This window comes from Natrix helvetica (genome assembly GCF_964273705.1).
Source record: "Natrix helvetica genome assembly, chromosome: 12".
In the NCBI taxonomy this organism is placed as follows: Eukaryota; Metazoa; Chordata; class Lepidosauria; order Squamata; family Natricidae; genus Natrix; species Natrix helvetica.
In genome coordinates, this window is record NC_138556.1 from 12,821,960 (window position 1) to 12,847,582 (window position 25,623).

General features: G+C 43.7%; 2 protein-coding genes across 3 annotated transcripts in view; one reads left to right on the forward strand and one right to left on the reverse strand.

The window, feature by feature from the left end:
• Nucleotides 1–3,162: 3,162 nt before the first annotated feature.
• LOC309398167 (lamin-B3-like) lies at nucleotides 3,163–16,013 on the forward strand. Of its 2 annotated transcripts, none has more exons than XM_081964792.1 (11): nucleotides 3,163–3,753; nucleotides 5,505–5,661; nucleotides 7,323–7,448; nucleotides 8,264–8,434; nucleotides 9,954–10,058; nucleotides 10,740–10,981; nucleotides 11,417–11,666; nucleotides 12,494–12,601; nucleotides 12,775–12,891; nucleotides 13,704–13,802; nucleotides 14,103–16,013. In XM_081964792.1, the coding sequence occupies exons 1-11, from the start codon at nucleotides 3,383–3,385 to the stop codon at nucleotides 14,133–14,135; spliced, it is 1,779 nt and encodes a 592-aa protein (XP_081820918.1). In that variant the 5' UTR covers nucleotides 3,163–3,382; the 3' UTR covers nucleotides 14,136–16,013. The 2 variants fall into 2 exon arrangements, with proteins under 2 accessions (XP_081820918.1, XP_081820919.1); XM_081964793.1 differs by having other exon boundaries at nucleotides 14,106–16,013.
• Nucleotides 16,014–18,260: 2,247 nt separating this feature from the next.
• SH3GL3 (SH3 domain containing GRB2 like 3, endophilin A3) overlaps nucleotides 18,261–25,623 on the reverse strand; it is a 27,071-nt gene continuing 19,708 nt past the window's right edge. Inside the window, exons 7-9 of the mRNA XM_081964794.1 lie at nucleotides 23,248–23,351; nucleotides 20,316–20,443; nucleotides 18,261–18,625 (exon numbers count right to left, since the gene is read on the reverse strand). Of these exons, the coding sequence (XP_081820920.1) occupies nucleotides 18,420–18,625; nucleotides 20,316–20,443; nucleotides 23,248–23,351 (438 nt within the window). The 3' untranslated portion in view covers nucleotides 18,261–18,419. The remainder of the gene's footprint in view (nucleotides 18,626–20,315; nucleotides 20,444–23,247; nucleotides 23,352–25,623) is intronic.

The following is a 25,623-nucleotide window of genomic DNA, read 5'->3' on the forward strand; positions in this document are numbered from 1 at the left end:
GAATAGATTGGATAGAATAGAATAGAGTAGAGTAGAGATGAATAGAATAGAATAGATTGGATAGAGTAGAGTTGAATAGAATAGAATAGATTGGATAGAATAGAATAGAGTAGAGTTGAATAGAATAGAATAGATTGGATAGAATAGAATAGAGTAGAGTAGAGATGAATAGAATAGAATAGATTGGATAGAGTAGAGTTGAATAGAATAGATTGGATAGAATAGAGTAGAGTAGAGTTGAATAGAATAGAATAGATTGGATAGAATAGAATAGAATAGAATAGAATAGATTGGATAGAATAGAATAGAGTAGAGTTGAATAGAATAGAATAGATTGGATAGAATAGAATAGAGTAGAGTAGAGATGAATAGAATAGAATAGATTGGATAGAGTAGAGTTGAATAGAATAGAATAGATTGGATAGAATAGAATAGAGTAGAGTAGAGATGAATAGAATAGAATAGATTGGATAGAGTAGAGTTGAATAGAATAGATTGGATAGAATAGAGTAGAGTAGAGTTGAATAGAATAGAATAGATTGGATAGAATAGAATAGAATAGAATAGAATAGAATTCTTTACAACTAACAACATGCAGTGATTAACTGAAAGATCTCTAACTGGATTGTTTAAGGGGCATGTTGCCCCCTCCAAAAAAACCATCCCAGTTAATTGTAAAAAACAAAACAAAACGATACCTTAGTATCTGTGCATCCCGGTTTTCTAGACCCATCCCTAAAGGCTGGGATATGGGGTACTTTTCCTCCAACTGAAGAGGACTTAACTTCTAAGGAAAGAAACAGAGTTTTCAGAATCTGAAAAGAAGCTCGAAGATTACTGCATGTCTCTTAGAACTGCCCCATTGATTTTCAAAGCAGTTGTTCCCTCTGGCATCGAGAGCTAAAAGAAAAGAATGCCACAGAGCCACCACGCATCCCCCTTCGGACTGCAGAATGCCTGCTCTGCCCACCCACTCCTGGTCAGCAGTAAATCTGGCTCTTTAGGCAGCCAGTTTAATGATTAAGTCCTGAGGCCGTGGAGCGCAGTGGCCAGGACAAGGGAGATGCCCACGCCAAGCTGAGAGCAGCCTTTGAAGGCAGCAGGTGCAAAACGCCTGCCAGATGGGCCAAAAATAATAGGGGATGGAAGCATAATTATATTCTTCCTTCCCAAAGGTTAGATTTAAAAGAAAAAGAAGGCAGCTGGTCTTTAAAAGCTGCCGCTGGTGGGCATTTCTTTTTACTTTTAGCAATGGGGCAGGAAGTGATTGAGCAAGACAAAGGAAGGTGTACCTCCCACTTGTGTCTTGGCGACGGCTGCACAAATACGCCAATAGCAGTCTTTCCTTTCCAACTTATGGCTATTCCAAAGTTTTTGCACTCGAGAACTTGCCTTCCTACAAGCCGGGCAGGATGATTGCTAAGCTGGATTTATTATTTGCTGTAATTTTTTTTCTTCTCTCCAGCAAGCCTAGAGTAACCCAATTCATCAGGTAAGCTGGAAAACACAGGTAGTCTTGATTTCAATCCCAATTGTCGTAAGTTGACACCAATAAAGGAGAATATTTGTAGCTCAGCATTGAAACGAGGGCTCCTTGGTGCTCACTGAGCTGGCTTGTTTTCTTGCAGACGTTTCATTACCCATCTAGGTAACATCATCAGGGCTAGAAGGAAGTGGGGTTGGTGGAGTGGAGGAGGACAGTGGTGCTCTCTGAGCTTGCTTGTTTTCTTGCAGACGTTTCATTACCCATCTAGGTAACATCATCACTGCTAGAAGGAAGGGGGGTTTGTGGAGAGGAGGAAGAGGAGGAGGCAGCGGCTGTGGGATCCTTGCTGCTCTCTAAGCTTGCATGTTTTCTTGCAGACATTTCATTACCCAACTAGGTAACATCATTAATGCTAGTAAGGAGTGCTGTTTGCTGTCAGTTTATGGTGACTTGCTTGTCTGTGTGAGTGGGGGTGGTCTTGAAGATTATTTGGTTGGGCTGTTTACTGATGGCTCTTTGGCATAGCCTATGCAAAAGAGACAACCCACCATCTCAAAAGAGGAGAAAAAGACTCCAGCATCTCTCCGCCAGTAATCAGCAACCACATCAGCATAGATTTGCTCCAAGGTCAACTTCAGACCAACAATCAAGGAGGCAATGCCCCAATCCAGAAACTGCCAAAGAGCCATCAGTAAACAGCCCAACCAAATAATGTCTAAGACCTCCCCCCCCACACACACACACACTGGCAAATCACCAGAATATAAACAGAAAGCAATCCGCACTCCTTTTGAGCACTGATGAGGTTACCTAGTTGGGTAATGAAACGTTTGCAAGAAAACAAGCAAGCTCAGAGAGCAGCAGGGACCCCCCTGTTCTCCTCCACTCCACAAACCCTGCTTCCTTCTAGCCCTGATGATGTTTGTTTTGTTTGTTTGTTTGTTCGTTTGTTTGTTTGTTTTATTGGATTTATATGCCGCCCTTCTCCCAAAGGACTCAGGGCGGCGTACAACATTAAAAAACACACATCCCGAAAGTTAAAAAGAAATTAGATACCTATCCAAAAAACAAACCCAATTTATAGGACAATACATTTAAAAAATGAGATAAAATTAACAACGTTAATGTTACCTAGTTGGGTAATGAACCGTCTGCAAGAAAACAAGCAAGCTCAGAGAGTACCAGGGACCCCACTGTCCTCCTCCACTCCACAAACCCCGCTTCCTTCTAGCACTGATGATGTTACCTAGTTGGGTAATGAAACGTCTCCAAGAAAACAAGCAAGCTGAGACAGCACCAGTCCTAAAATGAGGGCCCAGCTGTACAGTGGTTGCTTGCAGACCTTTCTTTACCCAACTAGGTAACATCATCACTCCGTTCTCCTCATGGCTCGGTTTTTCAGCCATTTAACCCGAGAACCATCAGCGTAGCAGTGGTCACCCCGGCCGATCAGTTATATTCTGGAGAGTTTGCAGCCTTGTCTCCTCTTCCTTTTGGTCCTGCTGCTGCTGGCATCTTTTTTTTTAAAACGAATGACCAGGTGAGAGTGCACGTGCCCGCGCTTTGGCAACCGACCCCCGCCTTCCCCCCCTCCCCCGGCCTCTTTTTTGCGCGCCCCGGTTAGTTAAAGGAGACGCAAGGCGCTGGCGACTCCGTGGAACGCCTGGCCAAGCTTGGCCATGGCTTTCCACGCGTCCCTTGCCCCGCGTGGAAGGAAAAGCGGCCGGAGCCCAAACCATACCCTCCGCCCGCCCTCCAGTTCCCAACCCGGCGGAGCATCTTCCTCCAGGCGCGGCCGCTGTCCCCTTAAAAGAGACCGGCCGTTCCCCCCCGCGCAGGGCGTGTTTGCGCAAGTCCTCCTGGCCAGCCGGCATCCTTCTCTCGCCTTCCATCCCGATGGCCACCACGCCGAGAGTTTCCACGCCGGGGTCGGACAGCGGTCTGGCCTCCGACCTCTTGTTGAGCCCGTTGGCCAGCCCGGAGCTGCGGAGATCCCGGCGGGAGAATGTGGAGCTGCGCCAGCTCAACAACCGCCTGGCCGCCTACATCCAACGCGTGCAGGCCTTGGAGGCGGCCAAAGCGGGGTTGCTACTCCGCCTGGGCCGGTGCGAGGAGGACAGCAGCCGCGACCTGGGCTCCCTGCGGAGCAGCTACGAGAAGGAGCTGGACAAGGCGCGCCAGGCGTTGGAGCACCGAGCTTTGCGAGAGTCGTCCTTGCAGGCGGCGGTGGACACGCTGCGCGAAGAGCACCGGCAGCTCCAGGCCAGGTCAGTCCGGCGCCGGGAAGGCTCTTTCCAAAAGGCCCGGCAACGGCTGGGTTCCCACGGCCAACGGCGCGTCTCCGGAGAAACGAAACGCGGATGGTTTGAGGCCGGTTGTTGCACCCCCGTTGTGCCAAAGCAGGTTCCTCTTTATAAGCCACGAATCCCGTTTCAGCTCAGCCGGCAGTGACACCCTCCCCCCAAAAAAGGAACTGGGGTGGGTGGGAGTGGAAGGGAAGCCGAATTCGCACAACCTGCTAAACCCTTTGCTTTATTTTCACCCATTAAGCTACGGGATAAATTGGATGAGAGCTAGTTTGGTGGCTAAGGGGCTGGCCTAGAAACCAGGTGGGCAAGGAGGTCTAGGCCTCCCTTTCCCTTGAAGGAACAGGGTGGGAGAAAAATATACCTGGTTTCTTAGGCCAACTTTAACAGATTAACAGGGTTGGAAGGGACCTTGCAAGTCATCAAGTCGGAGCAGGAGACCCTACCTCTGCCTCTACCTAGGATCGAACTTACAACCTCCTGATTGTGACTCGTGAGCCCTATCTCTAAGCCATAGCAGCAAGGTAACTCGGTGGCAAATGACCTGTCAATAGGCATAAAAGCTGGTTTGGGTGCTTTTGGGCCAGTCCTTCGTTTTCTCAACCCATCCCACCTCACAGGGGTATTGTGTATCATGTATAATCCTGGTTAATGTAAACTTGGTTACTGGAATTGTTTTTCGATGTGATGGTACAATCACAGGATGCTTGATTGATGGCTTGTTCACATGGCTCAGGCACAACGTTATTGATATTTCTTTTATAGATTGGTGAAATGGCATTTGTGAAAATTGGATCTCTCTGCTTGGATGACCTTCAGGGAGTTTTAAGTTCAGCAGTTTAGAGGCTGGTCTGGCGCTTCACATTATTGCTAAGCTGTGGTTTGTGGAATCAGTACAGAGGCCTGATTTTCACACCGTCTCCTAAACGTAATTCACGAGCTGGGAGAGCAAAATAACCAGGATGCAAATGTTGGGTGTGCTAGACAAGCAAGCGATCAGCTAGCATTCCAAAACCGAGCAGGAAGCTGTTTTAAAGAACACACCTTAAGATGACAAGCCATCTTTATTTTTATTTCATTCCTTTTATTTATTTATTTAGTTTGTCAAACATGTAGAAGATAACAGGCTTAAGTCTAAACATGGACCTGAACAAAGGGAATGAGTACAAATAAATGGGGAGAGTAAGACAGGGACGGTAGGCACGCTGGTGTGCTTATGCACGCCCCCTTTACGGATCTCTTAGGAATGGGGTGAGGTCCAGTTTGAGGTTGAAGCTATGGGGATTTGAGGATGTAACAACGGAGTCAGGTAGAGCATTCCAGGCATTGACCACTCTGTTGCTGAAGTCGTATTTTCTGCAATCGAGTTTGGAGCGATTTATCTTGAGTTTGTATTGATTGTTTCCCAAGTATTATTGAAGTAGTCATTGATAGGTAGGACATTGTAGCAGACAATTTTGCGTACTGTGCGTAGGTCAGACCGTAGGCAGCGTAGTTCCAGGTTGTCCAAGCCCAAAATTTCGAGCCTTGCGGCGTAAGGGATTCTATTGTGAGCAGAGGAGTGGAGTTCTCTTCTCGTGAAATACCTCTGGGCTCGCTCGATTGTATTAAGGTCCGATATACAGTGTGGATTCCAGGCAGACGAGCTGTATTCGAGGATTGGTCTGGCAAAGGTTTTGTACATCTTCTGATGCAACTCACTTTGTTTGCAGGAATGCTAAAAGAGAAAATGAATTGAGCGCGGCAGTCGCTCGAGTGGGGGATCTGGTTGCTCAGCTAAACTCCAGAGAGGCTGATCTGGCGACCGCATTACACACGCAACAGAGTTTGCAGAAAGAGCTTCAAGAATCCAAGAGCCAAACGACTTCTGTAAGGGATTGTTGAGAGAAATCTCAACCGCCTTGTTAAAATTGTGGGGGCTGGTCTTTATTATCTATACTACATATTTATTTTGCTTTGGGGTTTATTTTGTCCTGCTGAATGGGGGGATTCTGGATCTCTGAATGGTGGAAATCTGGATTCCCACAGTACAGGTACGTCCTCGACATACGACCACAAGGGAGACCAAAACTTCCATTGCTAAGGCGAGACAGTTGTTAAGGGAGTTTTGCCCCATTTTGCAACCTTTCTTGCCACGGTTGTTAAGGGAGTCACTGCGAATGTTAAATTACTAACACGGTTGTTAAGTGAATCTGGCTTCCCCATTGACTTTGCTATCAAGAAGGGGATGACACGACCTCCCCCCTCGGACACTGCAACCGTCATAAATATGAGTCAGTTGCCAAGCGGCTGAATGTTGACCCCGTGACTATGAGTCGTAAGAGTGAAAAATGGTCATAAGTCATTGAGTCATAAATCAGTGGTCATTGAGCCAAGGTGGCGCAGTGGTTAGAGTGCAGTACTGCAGGCTACTTCCGATTAACAGAGTTGGAAGGGACCTTATAGTTCAGCTGACTGCTAGCTGCAGTTCGGCAGTTCGAATCTCACCAGGCTCAAGGTAGACTCAGCCTTCCATCCTTCCGAGGTGGGTAAAAGTTGGACCCAGATTGTTGGGGACAATATGCTGATTCTGTGAACCTCTTAGAGAAGGCTGTAAAGGCACTATGAAGAGGTATATAAGTCTAAGTGATATTGCTATAAGTCTTTTTTTTTTCAGTGCTGTTATATCTTTGAATGGTCACCAAACAAACTCTAAGTCAAGGACCATCTGTATCTGGGTTTGATTTCCTTGCGAATGAGATCCGCGGAGGCATAGGCTTTTCTATAATATTTGGGGAGAGGTATTCACAATTATACCGTTTGACCTTGAATGGACTTTTCAACTTAGAAAGACACCCAGCCATCAGCCAAATCCCCTCCCATCAAGAGAGCTCCATAATCATGCCACTCTTGGATGGCGCTAAAAGTTTCCAAAAAACAAAATGACCTCATCCCCCAAAAGTTCATCTTTATTTGCTTTCCTAAGCACTCACCTTGAAATGCCGTAGAAGAAATGTACTCATATATCTTAGGGAGGAAGATGTCAGCTATCTAATCCATGCTGGTTTTAAGAATCTCTGCTGATGCCAACATCTTCATTAGGTTGCTTGTTACTCCATGGCTTATTAACTGGCAGTTCTAGTCGGGTTAGTGAAATAATGTCCCTGATACACAAAGTTGGCTTAGAACCACACAATACGCCAAGCCAAAATAAACTACATTACATGTTTTAGGGTGTGAACCTAATCGGTCTTACATGCTGAAAAACATGGCAACGCGTGTTTGTTTTATCTACAATTAGTAAGAATAACAAAAGCTTGCATGCTGTTTTATGGCCTAGAATGATACGCTGGAATAGGCTGACTTGCAATGGCTTGCCCTTAGGCTACGAGAGGATGTGAATCTTGAAAGGCAGGTGATTCACTTCAGACAGGAATCTTAGCGGAAAGGCCTAACTCCTAAGATCCTTAACCTTTAGGATAACTTGTGCAAATGCTGCCTTGAGCGTAGCGAACGTTGTTGGGTGTTGTTCTTTTTAAATCCTTTCCTAGCTGAAGGAGCTGCTGGAAAGCTCCAGAAATGAGCTGCAGAATGAGAAGTTGAAACGAGCAGAGTTGGAAAATCAAGGGACATCTTTCCAGGAACAAGTGGCGTTTCTGAAGAGCTTCCATGAAAATGTATGTATGGTCAGTTCCAAAATGCCGATTTGATCCATTCCGTTAGAGCAGGGGTATCAAACTCGATTTCATTGAGGGCTGCATTAGGGCTGTGTTTGACCTTGGAAGGGGGCAGGGGGGCATATCGGGGGGCACCTGTGGCAGCCCGAGCACTCTGGCAGCAAAAATGGGCTCCCAATCTCCGTTTTTGCCTGCCAGGGGTTCTTGCAACCCTCTGCCAGCCACATGCATCTCTCCCAAGCTCCATTTTTGCTGGCAGAGACAACACGGGCCGGTCTTTTCCTGTTTCAGGATGGCCCCCAGGCCAGATCGAAATACCCCCCAGTTTGACACAGGGGTGTCAAACTCAAGACCCCGGATTCGGCCCCCGGGCCTTGAGTTTGACACCCCTGTTATAAGCCATCAATGTAGGCAGCAGCTATGAAATGAGTTAAACTCTCGTTCCCGCAAATTTGCAGTCTAAAATCTGACCCTCAGAGAGATTTGAGAAGCCAGAGTAATAAGAGAAGATTCCAATTAAAAGAGAATATGAACTAATCATGCACTGATGATGTTGCCTAGCCAGGTAACGAGATGTCTGCAGGAAAACAACCAAGCTGAGACAGCACCAAGGATGCCAGGATTCCAATTAAGTAACCCAGGCCAAGTGGCATCCTTTAAATTTTACAAAAGACGAGGAGAACATATTTGTGGATTTGCATTATTTTGGATGTTGTTGCCTTAGGAATATCCAAACTCAACCCACAATTGAATTAAAGGCCTTAATTAAGTCAGCAAAATTCTTCCTTTGTGACTCGATTTCTTTTTCCTCGCAGGAACTCAAGAACGAGAAGCAACTTTACGAGAGAAGGATTCAAGAGATTGTGTCTAGCTATGAACAGGAAAGTGAAGCTAAACTAGTGAATTCTCTCCAAGAGCTCAGAAAAGAGAACGAAGAACAAATCAAGAAATACAAAGATCAAGTGGAACAGAATTTCCAAGCCAAAGTGAGTTAAGTGGGAAGAGTCTTAATGGAAAGGGAAAATGTTGTGTTGTCTACGCAAAGCCATATATTTCCATGGACAACTTTTTCTTTTGAGGATTAAAATAAATAATTCTGAAACCAATAACGAGGAATCTATAACTCTACAACTCAAAGAATAGAATGGAAGGGAATGGTGTATGGTATGGTGTGTGGTGTGGTGTGATGTGGTGTGGTGTGGTGTGGTGTAGTGTAGTGTAGTATAGTAATAGTATAGTAATAGTATAGTAATAGTATAGTAATAGTATAGTAATAGTATAGTAATAGTATAGTAATAGTATAGTAATAGTATAGTAGAGGAGAGGTAATAGAATAGAATTCAATGGAAGGCAGGTTGGTAGCCGTTGCTTTTTCTGCAGTTCTAATTATCCTCTGAAGTCTGTGTCTGTCTTGTTGGGTTGCAGAACCAAACCAGACAGTTATAGAGGTGCAGATGACAGGCTCCATAATTCCTCTGTAGGAATTAATATATATAAAATTATATAAAGCAACCCTAATTGGCACAATCCAGTGGTGAAGAATGTTGGAACATCAGCAACTTCTAAAAGGCCATAAGTGCTTCATTATCAAAGGAGCCAGAAGCTGGTTAGTTGGTTGACTCTAGACATTAAAGCTATAGTTGAGCTATGGAATATTGAAAGGACTGCTTTGGGGACGGTTGAGAAGATGACGTATGGGGAAACGGCGGTCTACAGTTTATGAAGGAGGGCGTTTTATAAGATTGAGATGAATCTCGAGCCACTGAACAAGAGACAATGAGGAACACCCAAGTTGAAATATTTGGGGGAATCCAGAACTCAGATTCCTGAATTTAAAATGTCCCTTGGGATCATTTTGGTCACCACACTATAAAAAGATGTTGAGACTGTAGAAAAAGTGCAGAGAAGAACAATCAGAATTAGGGGACCGGAGACTAAAACATACAATGAACGGTTGCAGGAACTAGGCATGGCTAGTCTAGTGAAGAGAAGGACCAGGGGAGACAGGATAGCAGTCTTCCAATATTTGAGGGGCTGCCACAGAGAGGAGGGGGTCAAGTTATTTTCCAAGGCACCTGTAGGCCAGACAAGGAATAATGGATGGAAACTGACCAAGGAGAGATTGGAAATAAGGAGAAAATTTCTGACAGTGAGAACAGTCAACCCATGGAACAGAAGTTGCCTTCGGAAGTTGTGGGAGCTTCATCACTTGAGAGTTTCAAAAACAGATTGGATTGCGATTTGTCAGAAATGGTGTAGGGTCTCCTGCTTGGGTGGGTGGGGGGTTTGGACTAGATGACCTACAAAGTCCCTTCCAACTCTGTTAATCTGTTAAACTTCGGGATAATTTTTGGATGCAATTTGGATGAAAATATGAAAAGAAACAATACCTTTAATTACAAATATATGAAACTTTATAACACACATTCTGAAAGTCAGAAATCGTTTTATTCCTGTTTGTAGATATGCTGCAGTGAACATTATTAACCCAAACAATTTTTGCAGGTACAAAATGCCCTCCTTTATGCTGAAAAGAAGCATGATTTTGCTACTTCTGTTCAAGAAGAACTGAAAAAAACGAAGCTGAAGGTTGATAACCTCTCATCACAGGTAAACCAAAAAAACAGGCAAAACTAGGCCATATGCAAGAGTGAGTAGATGCCTCTTGGGCTTTCCATTAGGAAGACTATTTTATTAGTTCATCAAAATATAAAATACAGAAGTGCAAATAAGGGAGGAAAGGGGGAAGAGAAAAAAGTATAGGGTAAGAAGGGAAAGAAAAAGAAAAGTATTATCTTCTGTCTCCTTCTGATGCAGTAGAATAAGTTAGCAGCATAACATCTCAACTTTTTACTTTTATATGGTAAAAATAGAAATAGAAATAGCACTTATAGGACTTACATATGGCCACATAGTGCTTTACAGCCCCCTCTAAGTGGTTTAGAGTTAGCCCCCAACAATCTGGGTCCTCATTTTACCGATCTCAGAAAGACGGAAGGCTGAGTCAACTTTGAGCCGATCAGAATTGAACTCTTAGCAGTGGGCAGAGTTAGCCTGCAATACCACATTCTAACCCCTGCGCTAGCATAAGGATACATACTAGCCATTTCTATAACAACACATCTATTGCATTGGCAAAATCCAAAATAAAGATTTCAACACTGATTTGGGGCCCCTTCAATCTTCTAAAAAGAGGCGCCCGCTCTTAGAACCAGTCTGTCCTTAGCTCTGTCACTCAAGCCTGAAGTGCCTAAACTTAAAAAAAACCAAAACATTTCTGTAAAATCCAAGAACGCCGAATTGCGAGCCAGGATCAAAGAGCTGGAAATTAAGATCAAGGACCTACAGAGGGGGATGGATACGGAACGTGACTCCTCCAAAAGATGCCTAGCTGAAAAAAACAGAGAGATGGCAGAAATGCAACAACAGATGCAGTCCCAGCTGGACAAATATGAGGATCTGTTGGATGTGAAGGTGTCCCTGGACTTTGAGATCAATGCCTACAAGATGTTGCTGGAAGGAGAAGAAAAACGGTAAGCTTGCAAATCTCCTCTTAGTAAGTACACCGTTGAGTAATAACAGTTTGTTTGGTAATAGCGCTTTGACTTATATAGCGCTCCACAGCGCTTTTACAAAATTCAGATGCTTGGCAATTGACTTATGATGCTTGCAGTCTTCCTGGGGTCATGTGATCGATCCCCTTTCGTGACCTTCCAACAAGCAAAGTCAAAGGGGAAGTCTGACTCCCTTAACCATCGTGTTACTGACTTAAGAACTGAAGTGATGTGCTTAACAACTGTGGCAGGCAAGGTCGTAAAGTGGAACCAAACCTCGCTTTACAAATGTTTCACTTAGCAACATAAATTTTGGGCTCAATTGTGATGGTAACTCGAGGACTACCCATGTCTTCTTCATCTAGGTTGTGGCTTTTAAGAGTGACATTTTTTTTTTTTGCATTTCTTTGGTAGTTTGAAACTCTCCAAATTCTCCGCTGAAAGCCGGGAATCAGAGAGGAGAAGCGACGGGAGTTGGACCACCGTAAGTCATGGCCACCGCCTCTTCTTGCAAGGAAGGAAACGGAAACGTGTATCGGCCAAGACACAGGCTCACAGCCTGAGCTTCAAAGTAGTCCAGCGAGCATCTTCTTCAGGGAGCATCTCCATAGAAGACATTGACATGGAAGGAAATTTCATCAAAATTAAAAACAATTCTGATAAGGTAAAACCATTCTTCTCTAACACCTGGATGCCTGTTTGCATCTGGAAAAAGGTATTATTTTGGGAACAAAGGTAGCCCTCAACTTGCAACCATTGGTTTAGTGACTGTTCAAAATTACTGTTCTGACGCAGCTCACCAAACACGACTAACTCTCTGACGTGAACTCAAAAGATTCCTTTATTAGGAATGCCGACAGCCCTGGCAAAAGGTTTATCTCACAGGGTAACAAGTCCAGCCAGAAGATGAATAGTTGTCTGCTGCACTTATTCATCTCCGCCCCCTGCAATTTATCCCCAGAGCTAGGGTGGGGCTTCGCTAGCAACAGTGGCTCTTCTGCCCCAAGGACCGGCCCATAGATTTCCACTGTTCTCCTCTCCTCTGCCTTCTGTGCATCCGCGCGTTAGGCACTGGACCCAGCTGTTCCTCCTCTTCCTCATCAGCTACCTCCAGACCTGGGGGCTGCTGACTCTCCATCTGAAGGCTGATGGATGGCCCAGGCTCTGCCTCTATCTCTCTCCCCCCGACAGCTCCATTCCCTCTTCCCCCTCGGAGCTCTCAGGTTGCCTCGAAGCTGACCCTGACTCGCACGCCTCCTTCTCCTCCGACTCAGCTGCTGGAGAGGTGGCCTATTACAACGGCACTGTAAAGTGGGCTTTAAAGCTTCTGGAGGAACAGCAAAATAGAAATACTAAACGTGAATAAATGAGCTTGAAGGGGTGTCCCAGAATGTTCACCTACATGCTAGGATTCTTTGGCAAAAGAAGTTAAACGTTTCTCACCAGGTCTTTAGATCGGTTTTGTTTCTAAAATGCAACGTTGGTTTGCAGGATCAACTACTAGGTAAATGGGTGGTGAGGAAGCAGCACAGAAACGAAACTGACATGATGTACAAGTTTCCCGCTCAATTCATTCTTCAGGCTGGTCACGTAATAACTGTGAGTGTCAATTTTAATAGTCCTCTTACTTTCTTGGTGGTGGTGGGGAGACTTAAAATTGTTTTATTTTGCTTATCGGTAAGTCTGCTTCAATAATTACACACATTCCCTTTCACATCGGTCATAAGCCATTTAAAACTGGGTTTAACTTATGTACCAATATTTCTTTTCAGATCTGGGCAAAAAGTCTGGGTTTAAACCCAAGTCCTAGCACCCTAATTTGGGAATCCCAAATGTCATGTAGACTTGGAGAGACCATGGGTATTGTTCTCCTCGACGGTGATGGGAACGTAAGTACCAAATTGACTTTACCCAATTATTACTCAGAAAGCCAGTTTAGCTTGATGGTTTAAGGTGCCAGCCTAGAAACCAGGTGACTTATGAGTTCTGGTTTCTAATTTAGAATACTTGGGTCAGTCAGTCACTCACTCTCAGGCTAAGAAGAACACAAAACCATTGCAAAGAAAACTTGATGGGCTTATCCAGGCAGTTGCCGGGAGTGAAGACTAACTTGAAGGCACAAAAATATATATTTTAAAAACAGTTATTCAACGTCTGCATTCAGATGCTGCATTCAAAACTGCATTCAGTTTTGGTCGCCACAATATTAAAAAGATGTGGAGACTCTAGAAAGAGTTCAGAGAAGAGCAACAAAGATGATTAGGACACTGGAGGCCTAAACATCTGAAGAACGGTTGCAGGAACTGTGTATGTCCAGTTTGACGAAAAGAAGGGCTAGGAGAGACATGATAGCAGTCTTCCAATATCTCAGGGGGTTCCCCACAAAGAAGAGGGAGTCAAGCTATTCTCCAAAGCACCTGAAGGCAGGACAAGAAGCAACGGGTGGAAACTCATCAAGGAGAGAAGCAACTTAAAATAAAGGAGAAATATCCTGACAGTTAGAACAATTAATCAGTGGAACAGAAGTTGCCTCCAGAAGTTGTGAATGCCCCAACACTGGATGTTTTTAAGAAGATGTTGGATATCCATTTGTCTGAAGTGGTGTAGAGTTTCCTGCCTAAGCAGGGGGTTGGACTAAAAGACCTCCAAGGTCCCTTCCAAGTCTGCTATTCTATCTCTGTTACGTGTCTTCTACATTCAGGAGACTGCAGATGGAATGATCACGTACCTGGAAAGAGGAGAAGGTGAGGGAGAAATGGAAGATGCTGCAGAACAAGTCAAACTAGGGATTCATAGCCAGGTACGTTTCTCTGGAACCGGCAGCCACCCAGGCCTGCCACGCCCCGGTTCCCCATGTGGCGTCACAGGTGCCGCCATGCGCAGAACCATCTTAATTGCACATTTATTTTATGTTTTCATTTTTTTAACGTTTTCTGCATGCGCAAACCCATCCGTAGTCAACTGCGTGCATATGCGTGCACGAACGAAGCAAGTGTGCGCTGACATTGAACCGGCACTAATGCTGCCAGCAGCCCCCAACCCTGGCTTGGGACCCTGACACAGAGTGCATCAGGTCTAAACTGTCCATTTCTTCCCGCAGCAGAATGAGACTCGCAGCTGTCCCATCATGTAACCAGAAGTTGGTGCCTTGCTCGATCAGCTCGAGATGGGGATGCCCAGGATTGAAAATTGCTTCAGAGATGTTTGGCTCCGCCCGGAGAGTTGATGCTCTAACTTTCCTTTGTTCTTCTCGACCTCAAGGACAAGGTGGCTTGTGACTCCTAACGGCCCAACGAGTGAAAGACTTACATGCAAGGATTATGGCGGATGATACTGTCTTAATCAATGACTATCTCGGAGTTGCCTCTGCGAACCTTAAGAGACCTTCTCTTTTTCTGGCCTGCTATGAAACAAGCAAGAACCTCATCTTGCTTAATTTAGGAGGAGAGTAAATGCACTGGGTTATTTAATCAAGTACCAGGTCCTTGGTGAACCGTTGCTTATTTTGCACAAAGTGTGGCCTTTTGCAAAGAAGGCTCTCAACTTCCTTATTCCTCTGTAAACTGAGGTTCTTCTCCCCTGTGTGTATCCAAACAAGAAGGCTGACTTTGTACTGAGGTTGCAATTCTAGTTTTTTCCCCCGATAGCTGGGGAGAAATTCCAACAAACAGGCCACATGAAGGAATTCCTTTTGCTCCAATTACATATAGTAGCCATATACTACCTGCTTCCTCTCTTTTTAACGGAAACGGCTGTATCAGAGCATGCTGGAGATTTGTCTAGAAGTTGACTAATGCCAGGGCTGATTTCAGGGGTGGGATTGAAAAATGTTAGCAAAATGTTGCACCATGGGGATGGGTGGGTTCTGGGCTGAAAACGGGCTCCGGAATGCCCCTTTTCAGACTTCCGGTAAGCCCATTTTCCGCCCTCCCCAGGCTCCGGAGGCTTTTCTTGAGCCTTCAGGAGGGCTCTGGAAGCCACAAACAGGTCCGTTTCCAGATTTCCGGGAGGCCCATTTTTCGCCCTCCCAAAGTCTCCGGGCACTTACCTGGCAGGATGATGGAGACTCCTGGGAGGGGAGGGATGGGCAGGGCCAGCCAGTCCTTGCAACTACCGGTTCAGCGAAACAGATGTAAAATTAACATCCGGTTTGCTTGAACCGGTACGAACTGGCTGAATCCCACCCTTGGCTGATTTGCAATAGGAAAGACAAGAGCAGAGAAATCTCTCCTTACGCTGTCCTTCTTTCAGAATGGATCTGAAGGAACATCCAGGGAGGAGGTCAGAAGTGCCCATCAAATACAGCAGCTCTTTCCAATCCATTCCAGCAACTGGGGACAAGGAAGGAGAGTCTGCTTAAAATCCAGAATGATTTAGGACTCTTGTATTCATGGCCAAAGAATGCTTCTGTTCCTACCAGCCCTCGGGGTAGGATAGGGCTCTTGAACATAGTGTCTTTTTCTGGAAGGATTCCTTTCAGTTGGATTTCCTTCAACGGAGACTTTTAGAAATGATTAAATTATTAATGCCTGTGGTTTTTGATGTCTTAGAGGACCTAAGCTGTTTGTTATGGCACTTGCTGTTTGGGTGCTTCTACTTGTGTGTCGGGCTTATTAAAGGCACAAATCTGATAAATATTTGCTTTCTATTAAAGCAGGGGTGTCCAAACTTGGGAACTTTTAAGGCTTGTGGACTTCAACTCCCAGAATTCCCCAGAGGAGTTGAAGTCCACAAGTCTTAAAGTCCCCAGGTTTGGACACCCCTGTATTAAAGAGATGTGCTTTCAGCTGATGGCTCTTTACGGTGTTTAAAACAAACTCTATATTTGGCAGGCTTAAGTCGTATTTTGTCCGTTATGTTATTTCAGGAGGGTGAAACTTTCTCCAAACTGGGTCCCTCCGTCTTGACAATTTTTTTACTCTATTCTATTTTAAAATTGTACCTCACATCCCCGTTTATGGGAAATTGCTTAATAAAATTTGCACGGACGTTGTCAATTTAGCCATAATAACTTGGTAACAACTTGTAGCTTAACGTGGTTTATGAGAAAAAGGAAAGGAAAAAAAAAACCTATCAATAGTTACATGAAATTCCCTGGTGTTTTACCACTTTTCTGTTTAAATATTGCTTTTTTTCAATTCTATTTGTGTTATTTCTTTCTTTAGCATGTCTCTACTTTCCTCCTCTATTGGGGGTAGCCCTTTTTCCTTTAAACAGGTGTCAATTTCTTCCTTCTTTATTTCATCTTCCCCGTATAACTCCTTAAAGTAATTTCTTATAATATTTCAGCTTACATGGTTTACGAGAAAAAGGAAAGAAAGAAAAAACGATCAACAGTTAGATGAAATTCCCATGAAAGCTGAAATAGCTCCTTTCTATAATAATTTAGGAAGGTTGGTCATTTTGCTGATGGGCTTTAGAAAAATCCAGTTTGCTGCTGTGAGACATACTGAAATAAAGTCATTGGTTGTTGAAAACAATATGATATAGTGTTAAACAAGATACTGTTGGAGTCTCAAGAACCTTGCTTCATCTAATGCAGGGGTCGGCAACCTTAAACACTCAAAGAGCCATTGGGACCCATTTCCCACAGAAAAGAGCCACAAAACTCTTCCCATGCCTGACTATTTCCTGAGCGGCCACAAAACTAGCATATATAGTTGAATTAAAGATTCTGTTTTCTTCTGAAACTTTTTTTTCTTGGATTTATCCATGGTTGGCCTACCGGGGGTCAAAAAGCTTGATAAATTGCGCATCGGTGGGTGTCTTACATTGGCAATTGTGATGCATATTTGGAGCCACAGCAGAGGGATAAAAGAGTCTCATGCAGCTCCAGAGCTGTGGGTTGCTGACCCCTGAGCGAATGCAATAGCAAATTGTGATGCTTCCAAAATGAATAACTTTATATTGACAGTGAGAGCAAATCAACCCATGGAACAGAAGTTGCCATCCGATGTTGTGGGAACTTCATCACTGAAAGCTTTGAAGAAGAGACTGGACTGCCATCTGTCAGAAATGACGTAGAGTCTCCTGCTTGAGCAGGGGGTTGGACAAGATGTCTTACAAGGTCCCTTCCAACTCTTGTTAATCTGTAATCTTATTTTGGAAGAGGAACACATTTAGTTTTATCCTTAGCTATGTGTTATAGAGTTGATTTTAGCAAGATTTGATCTCGAGCTGAATATTCCTGTGGTTAGCTTGAGCAAGAAGTTGGATTTTTCAGCCCTAAATGAGAAGGTGGGAAAAACAAGATAATGTGAAAAAAGAGTTTTAAATCATCTTTTGTACCGTAGGAGGGAAGCCCGACTTATTGTACCAACTAAGCTGATAACTCCTAAAACAGGTTCCTGCAGAGATGTGGGAGAACTTTTTTTTTTCCTTACCCTCGGCCATTTTTCACAAAGCTAGTTCACAAGTGCAAAAACTCAAGTCCCAAAGTTTAGCTGAGGTATGGTGGATGGTGTGAAGCCAGTAGCCAAAGAATAGCATACCTTGTAAGATGAAAAGGAAATCTATTTCCCACAAGAGTGTTTTATTCTATCTGGTCAGTGAAGAGTTAAGCTGGGTTGGGAGGGCAACGTTGACTTCATACAGGAATATCAAGGAAGCAATCATTTTTCTCTAGTCAAAAAATACACGGTAAGTATCAGCTTTCCACAGTTAAGTTCAGTGTAAATGGAGTGGCTCAAGGATGACCAACTTAAGGGTAGCTGTAAAATTGTACCCCACAAATAAAATTCATTACTCGATGAATGGCGTCTCGTTGTGATGATGGGTGTAAATAACTTGGCTTTCAGGCAAAGCATCCATGAGATTTTCAAGGCACAAAAAGCACAGGGGCCAGCTGCTGTTCGTTGCTTGTAACTAAAAGAAGGTAAAGGTTCCCGTCGCACATATGTGCTAGTTGTTCCCGACTCTAGGGGGCAGTGCTCATCTCCGTTTCAAAGCCAAAGAGCCAGCGCTGTCCAAAGACGTCTCCGTGGTCATGTGGCCGGCATGACTAAACGCAGAAGGCGCACGGAACACTGTAACCTTCCCACCAAAGGTGGTCCCTATTTTTCTACTTGCATTTTTACATGCTTTCGAACTGCTAGGTTGGCAGAAGCTGGGACAAGTCACGGGAGCTCACTCTGTTATGCGGCGCTAGGGATTCGAACCGCCAAACTCCCGACCTTTCCGATCAACAAGCTCAGCGTCAAAGCCACTGAGCCACCGTTTCCCTAGCCAAAAGAAAGGCCATCATTTATAATACAAGTGGTATGGCTACAAAATAAATATATTTCTTCAAAAGACGCGTACAAAAAGAGTCCGTTAAGTTTGTCGGAAGAAGCACAGGCTTTTGGAACAAAAATGAAAACACCGCTATGGGCCCAAAGATGAATGTTTTGGTTGCAACAGCAGCGGGCACAGGACACATTCACTGCGGCAGGGCGACAATGACGTCAACGTAGCTGATGGGGAAGAAGCCGGATTCCCCTTTCAGCATGCCTTCGTACCAGTTCTCGTCAATCTGATTGGTCAGCGTGATGATGTCGCCTTCCTTAAAGCCAAGCTCCCCTTCATTTTCAGGCTCAAAGTCATACAAGGCTTGGCAACAAGGTTGGTCCATGTGCAGCGAAGAACCTGGTCAGAATTGAGCAATTGAGACGGTCAGGTTGCTTTCCGACAAAATTTTGACTCAATAATTAATTTACATAATTTCAATTAATTATGGGCGTGCATAATGCACCAGTGTGCCTACCATCCCTGTCCTCCTGTCCTCATTTATTTATATTCATTTCTTTCACTCATGTCCATGTCTATATTTACACCTGTTATCTTGTACACGGTTTGACACAAATACAAATTTGCAACGAAGGCCAAGATTATAGCCAATAGACTTTCAGATATAGACTTTCATTTAGACCAGGGGTGTCCAAACTTGGGAACTTTAAGACTTGTGGACTTCAACTCCCAGAATTCCCCAGCCAGCTGGCTGGGGAATTCTGGGAATTGAAGTCCACAAGTCTTAAAGTTCCCAAGTTTGGACACCCCTGATTTAGACTTTACAGCCCTCTCTAAGCGGTTTACAAAGTCAGCCTCTTGCCCCCTGGGTCCTCATTTTAGCTACCTTGGAAGGATGGAAAGCTGAGTCAATCTTGAGCCTGGTGAGACTCGAACTGCCGAACTTCTGGCAGCCGGCAGTGAGCAGAAGTAGCCTGCAATACAGCATTCTAACCACTAGGCCACCGTGGCTCTTATAAAGAGTAGATTGGACAAAGTTAATGCAGGTAGGCCTTGACTTAACAACGGAACACTTACCAACTCTTTGAAGTTACTACAGACTCAAAATTACGACTCACCCCTGAAGTTACAACTGCTGCACCCACCTCAATTGCATTTGGGGTGCTTGGAAATTGCCTTGCATTTAAAACATCTAGTAGGCACGTGATTATGTTTTGAGATATTTTTTGCCATGTTCTTGCAAAAAATACTCATTAAGCTGGATTGGGACTTATGGCAATGTGATTTGTTTAATGAACTGTTAGCCATCATTGTAAAAATGGTTGTAAAATCTAGCTTGGTGACTCAACTTATCATCAAAATTCCGGGGTCAATTGTAGTTGAAAGTCCAGGATTACCTGTAGTTAAGCACCAGTGCCTACTACATCTTTGAATGATTTGCTTCCTTTTTTTCTGACCAACCCTTCTCTTGCACATATTTACAGTTCTCCAGATAGAATAGAATAGAATAGAGTAGAGTAGAGTAGGGTGGAGTGGAGTGGAGTGGATTGGAGAGGAATGGAATGGAATGGAATAGAATAGAATAAAGGAATTCTTTATTGGCCAAGTGTTCTTGGACACACAAGTAATTTGTCTTTGGTGCAGATGCTCTCAGTGTACATAAAGAAAAATAAAATAGAATGCATTCATCAAGAATCATAAGAATAGAATAGAATAGAATAGAATAGAATAGAATAGAATAGAATTCTTTATTGACCAAGTGTTCTTGGACACACAAGGAATTTGTCTTTGGTGCAGATACTCTCAGTGTACATAAGGAGAATAAAATACATTCATTAAGAATAAAAAGATACAACACTTAGTGATAGTCAAGGTTTGTCAAGATATTTGCACTGGCTTAATTATTTCATCACCCCCTCCAAGAAACGGGGCTCCGTTGAAGGTAACTGCTTGCTGAGTTTGTGCATGAAGGATGAGAAGCAAAAGTTCTTCAAGGAAAAATGAAGTCCAGTGGCCTTTTGAAAACCCACCTTTGGGCCCACCCATGACCTGGAGGACAAGAATCTCCACCAATCCCATGGTTACATACCTGATGATTTAATTGATGGGCTGAAGGAAATTCCATTTTGTGGTTGACCATTGCTTATTTCCAGATGCGTCCGCGTGATCGGTTTGGGCTTAAATTCACGTTTAGGGCGGCTTGAAGCTACATTTATCCTGAAAGCAGGATGGAGATGAAAAGATCAAGCTTTTCAAACCGTCAGAAATGCCTGCTCTGAGTGTTTTAAGATCACCCCGTTGGGGATTTCTGCTTCCATCACTGCCACCCCAAAAGTCCTTGTAAACCAATGAATTCATTCATACAAACACCCACGTATGTATGTACATATGTATGTATATGTGTGTGTGTGTGTATACACACACACACATACATACAGGTAAAGGTAAAGGTTCCCCTTGTACAGATGTGCTAGTCGTTCCTGATTCTAGGGGGAGGTGCTCATCTCCGTTTCAAAGCCAAACAGCCAGCGCTGTCCGAAGACGTCTCCATGGTCATGTGGCTGGCATGACTCAACGCCAAAGGCGCATGGAACACTGTTACCTTCCAACCAAAGGTGGTTCCTATTTTTCTACTTGCATTTTTACATGCTTTTGAACTGCTGGGTTGGCAGAAGCTGGGACAAGTAACAGGAGCTCACTCCCTTACGTGGCGCAAGGGATTCGAACTGCCAACCTGCTGACATTTCTGATCAACAAGCTCAGCGTCTTAGCCACTGAGCCACTATGTCCCTATTCACCAGTGATGGGTTTCAAAATATTTTAGAACCTCTTCTGTAGGTGTGGCCTGCTTTCTGAGTGGCTTGCCGGCCATGTGACCGGGTGGGAGTGGCTTGCCGGCCATGTGACTGGGTAGGAGTGGCCAACTTATAAAATGTGGAGAAACTCACTTAACAACGGTGTTGCTTAGCAACCAAAATGTTGGCTCAGAAACTCTGGCATTTGAAGTGTGCAAGTCTTAAAGCTGTCAAGTTACAAGACCCTTGCACCCCTAACCCTTTAGAAAAAAATCCCTAGGGGTGTTCAAACTTGACAGCTTTAAGACTTGTGGACTTCAACTCCCAGAATTCCTCCTCTCGCTCTTCATCTTGATGTGCGGACGGGCGGGGGGAGGGAGCTGGAACCGGTTCTAAATGGCACTGTAGATTTATGGAACTTCTTCTATAGAAGAGGTTAGAACTGGCAGGAACCCACCCCTGCTATACACATATATACATCGCATTAATTCATGGCTTGTTTAACCACAGTCCATGGAATAAACAATAATTGGCTTAACTACACAGCAAGCTTAACCCAAATACCCTATGTTTTTATTTAGCAGGAAGTACAAACCCACCCACTGATAGTAATTTTGAGCTTCACAACTCATTGCTGATGTGACCAGGTCCACTGAGAATGAAGAGGAGAAACCATCTGTCTTCTGAGATACATATACAATATTAAATCCCTCCTATTTCCTCCCTTGCAACCCTTCAAGAAAGTAGTTAAAGTAGACATAAACACGAGTGGAAGATCACTCCATGAGATCTGGAAAGCCACATAAGCTAAATTCACAGATGGGCTGAAGCCGCAATATGATTTATTTAATTCTCACTTAGCCTCTTTTCCTAAGCCTGGTCTGTGGCTTTAAGCCTTCGTCTACAAACTCCGGCAACGGTGGTTTATTCAGCCTAGGAAAGGTTAGCCGAACATGGGAATCTTGTCATAGCGTTGATTTGAAGGAGGACAGTGGGATGGAGGGATGACACCTAGTTTTGAGACCTTCTAAATTATTGAAAGAATCGGACTATTAACTGAGTGTAGCTGATAACACAAAGATCAGAAGTATGCCAGTTTGGGTGAACCCCCAATAATGACATACTTGGTGTGTAATCAAAAGCTCACACACTAGGATCAGATGGTGTGACAACATTATATAACTGGTTTTCTTAAAATAATTTTTATGGACTGTCTTAACCTTAAAAAACAGTAAAAAAGATACAACAGGAAAACACAAAACAAACATAACAGTATACAGTAATTTTACAGCTTTTTGTATCGGCTTTCCTGCTTAGCTTTTATAATTCCCCTTTCTGCATTGCCTTCTTATTGCTTTAATCTTGTCCTATAATATAGCAAACGTAGTATTAACACTTATAATAATATTAAGTATTTGTATCACCATATATTTATATTCTCTATTTTCTGTTTCGGCTTCTGATTTCTAGCCACTTATACATTTTATTCCATACTTTATAGAAGTCCGATTCTTCTCTGTCTTTTAGCTCTATTGTCATTTTATCCATTTCTGCACATTCGAGTATTATGCATTAATATAACTGTTATTTACATGATGACATGATACCCACGTTTTGATGTGTTGTCGGGGTTTAGTAGATCTTACTAAATGAGGGTGGCCAGTTTTCTAAAATATGAACGAGTAACATCTTAAAGATTAAAGGAGGCACAAGTCTTTCACCAGCTGCCAGTAGTTTGGCAGTTCGAATCTCACCAGGCTCAAGATGGACTCAGCCTTCCATCCTTCCGAGGTCGGTAAAATGAGGAACCAGATTGTTGGGGGCAATAGGCAGACTGTGTAAACCGCTTAGAGAGGGCGGTAAAGCACTATGGGGAGGTATATAAGTCTAAGTGCTATGATTATTTTATCGCTGCGTCAACCCTAAAAGCAAGGATTGTTTGCAAGGGTGGGTTTTTTTAACCATTGTAATTTGTGAATTGTTGCTAATCAAGACATACATGCCAGTTTCCAAGCCCTCAAAGTTTGATCATGCAACCATGAGGATGTTTTGAGAGTAATAAGTGTGGGGACCGGTCAGAAGTGAAGTGGTATATAAGTCTAAGTGATATTGCTATTAACAAAACTGGTTTAGTATCCTAGATAACCAGCCCTATAAATAGCACTTCTTCAAACTTCTAAAGAGCTTCCTCAGTTTGAAATGTAGCCAATCCATGATGATGCTTACCTATTTTGTAGCTTTCTCTGCAGATCCTCTAAAATTTCCGCGGACTGCTTGTGGTAATCCAGCGCAGCTTCTACTAAGACTAATAGCTGGCTCACTTGCTCTATCTAGAAAAAGGGAATCCAAAAAGAAAATGGTTGGGAGTGATTTTTCCAAGCAAGCTGGAGGAAACATGGGACTCCAAAGGAACAGTTAAGTTCTCATTCGGTGTAGCTTATTGATGCAAAATTGTCCGGTGAAAGAATGGAAGGAACTGTCCGGGAACAAGGAGAGTTTGGAAGAATATCGCTGAGAAAATGAATTAGACAAAATGGTTTGTGGCTAAGAGGCTGAGCTTGTCAATCAGAAGGTCGGCAGTTTAGCGGTTCGGATCCCTAGCACCGCGTAACGGGGTGAGCTCCCGTTACTTGTCCCAGCTTCTGCCAACCTAGCAGTTCGAAAGCACATAAAAAATGCAAGTAGAAAAACAGGCACCACCTTTGGTGGGAAGGTAACAGCGTCCCTTTGGCGTTTAGTCATGCCGGCCACATGACCACAGAGACGTCTTCGGACAGCGCTGGCTCTTCGGCTTTGAAACAGAGATGAGCACCGCCCCCTAGAGTCGGGAACGACTAGCGCATATGTGCGAGGGGAACCTTTACCTTTACCTTACTGTTCTAGGGAACCAGAGAATGCATATTTCTCTGTAGAAATCCCAAGCTTGAAATGTTGCACTAAATAAGTTAAGAAAACTCTGAAACGTTTTCTTAACATGAAAAGATCTGAAGCCCTTATACAGATAAGTCTTCGACTTATGACAAGATTCCTCCCACAGGTACTTCAAACCTGGATTTGAAGTTGTGATAGTCACGTTGCCTCCTGGGCCAGACAATCCCATTTTGAGCATGTGGAAACCAACTGACCCCCTTTTGAAACCATTTGCCAGCATTCCTGTGGCCATGTGATCACAAATTCTGACTTTTCTTTTCTTTCTTTTCTTTTTTTAATTTCGCCAATAACTGGTGTCAGTAAAAATGAGGACCCAGCTTGTGGGGGGACAATATACTGTAAACCACTTAAGAGAAGGCTGTAAAGCACTGTGAAGCGGTATATAAGTCTAAGCGCTATTGCTATTACTTCCATTTTGCAGCAAAAAAATGGCTGTTGGGTAAGCGATGGGTTCACTTAACAACCGCTATGTTCACTTAATGATCACTGCAAAAAAATTGTAAAATCCTTTTACACATAACTCACTTAATAACGAGGTGATATACAACTGTAATTCTAAGCTCAAGTATAGTTATAAATCAAGAATTACACGCACTATCGAAGTTTTAATTTTTTAGAGTCACTTATTATCACTAGAGGGCAGCACTTCATAAAGCAATATTAAGTAAGTAGAACTGGGCACAAGTTGACCTCTTCAAAGTGTGCAGAGTAGCAATAGCATTTAGACTTATATACCGCTTTGCGATGCTTTTACAGTCATCTCTAAGCAGTTTACAGAGTCATCTTATTGCCCCCAATAATCTGGGTCCTCATTTTATCCACCTCGGAAGGATGGAAGGTTGAGTCAGCCTGGTGAGATTCGAACTGCCAAATTGCAGATGATTGACCAAGGGAAGAAGAAGCTCTCCGATAATTTTTCAAGAACAGGATGACTTCTGGATAGTAACACATGAAAGTGGTTAGTAGGAAGAATTCCATCATGGCTTTCAGTAGCAATGAATGAAAATGGGGAAGGCAGAGGAAAAAGTTTGACAGTTGGGAGGAAATCTGTAATCTGATAAGCAGATCACTCACCTAGACCTGTCTTCAAAGGTGATTTTCCCAAAAGGCAACTGGACCTTCTTGATTTTTTTCCCCTCTGAAAATGTTTCACTTCTCATCCAAGAAGCTTCTTCAGTTCTTCTGAACAGAACTGAAGAACTGAGCAGAACTGAAGAAGCTTCTTGGATGAGAAGCAAAACATTTTCAGAAGGGGGAAAATCAAGGAAATCCAGTTGCCTTTTGGAAAAAGCACCTTTGGGAGAAACACGACCTACAGAACGTGCGGGTAGAAAACCTGCAATGCAGGTAACAGTCCTTGACTTACGGCAACAATTGGGATCAGAATTTCTGTGGCTAAGCAAAGTGGTGGTTAAGTGATCCGCATCCTGTTTGATGACCTTGTGACGGATGGCAAGTGAAGCGCCTGGTGGTTAAGGGAATCTCATTTCTGTCAGAATATTCATGAACCGGCAGAGGCATGGTAACAAGGTCAGCCAATGAATAGGCATGGTAATAGCCCAGCCCATAGGGCTTGTTGGGAAAACAGAAACTTAAGCAAAAGGTCTGGCTGTGGCTTAGCTCTGTGCCCAGCTCTGAAACAGAAACTAATCTAGTAATCTGCTCTGAACT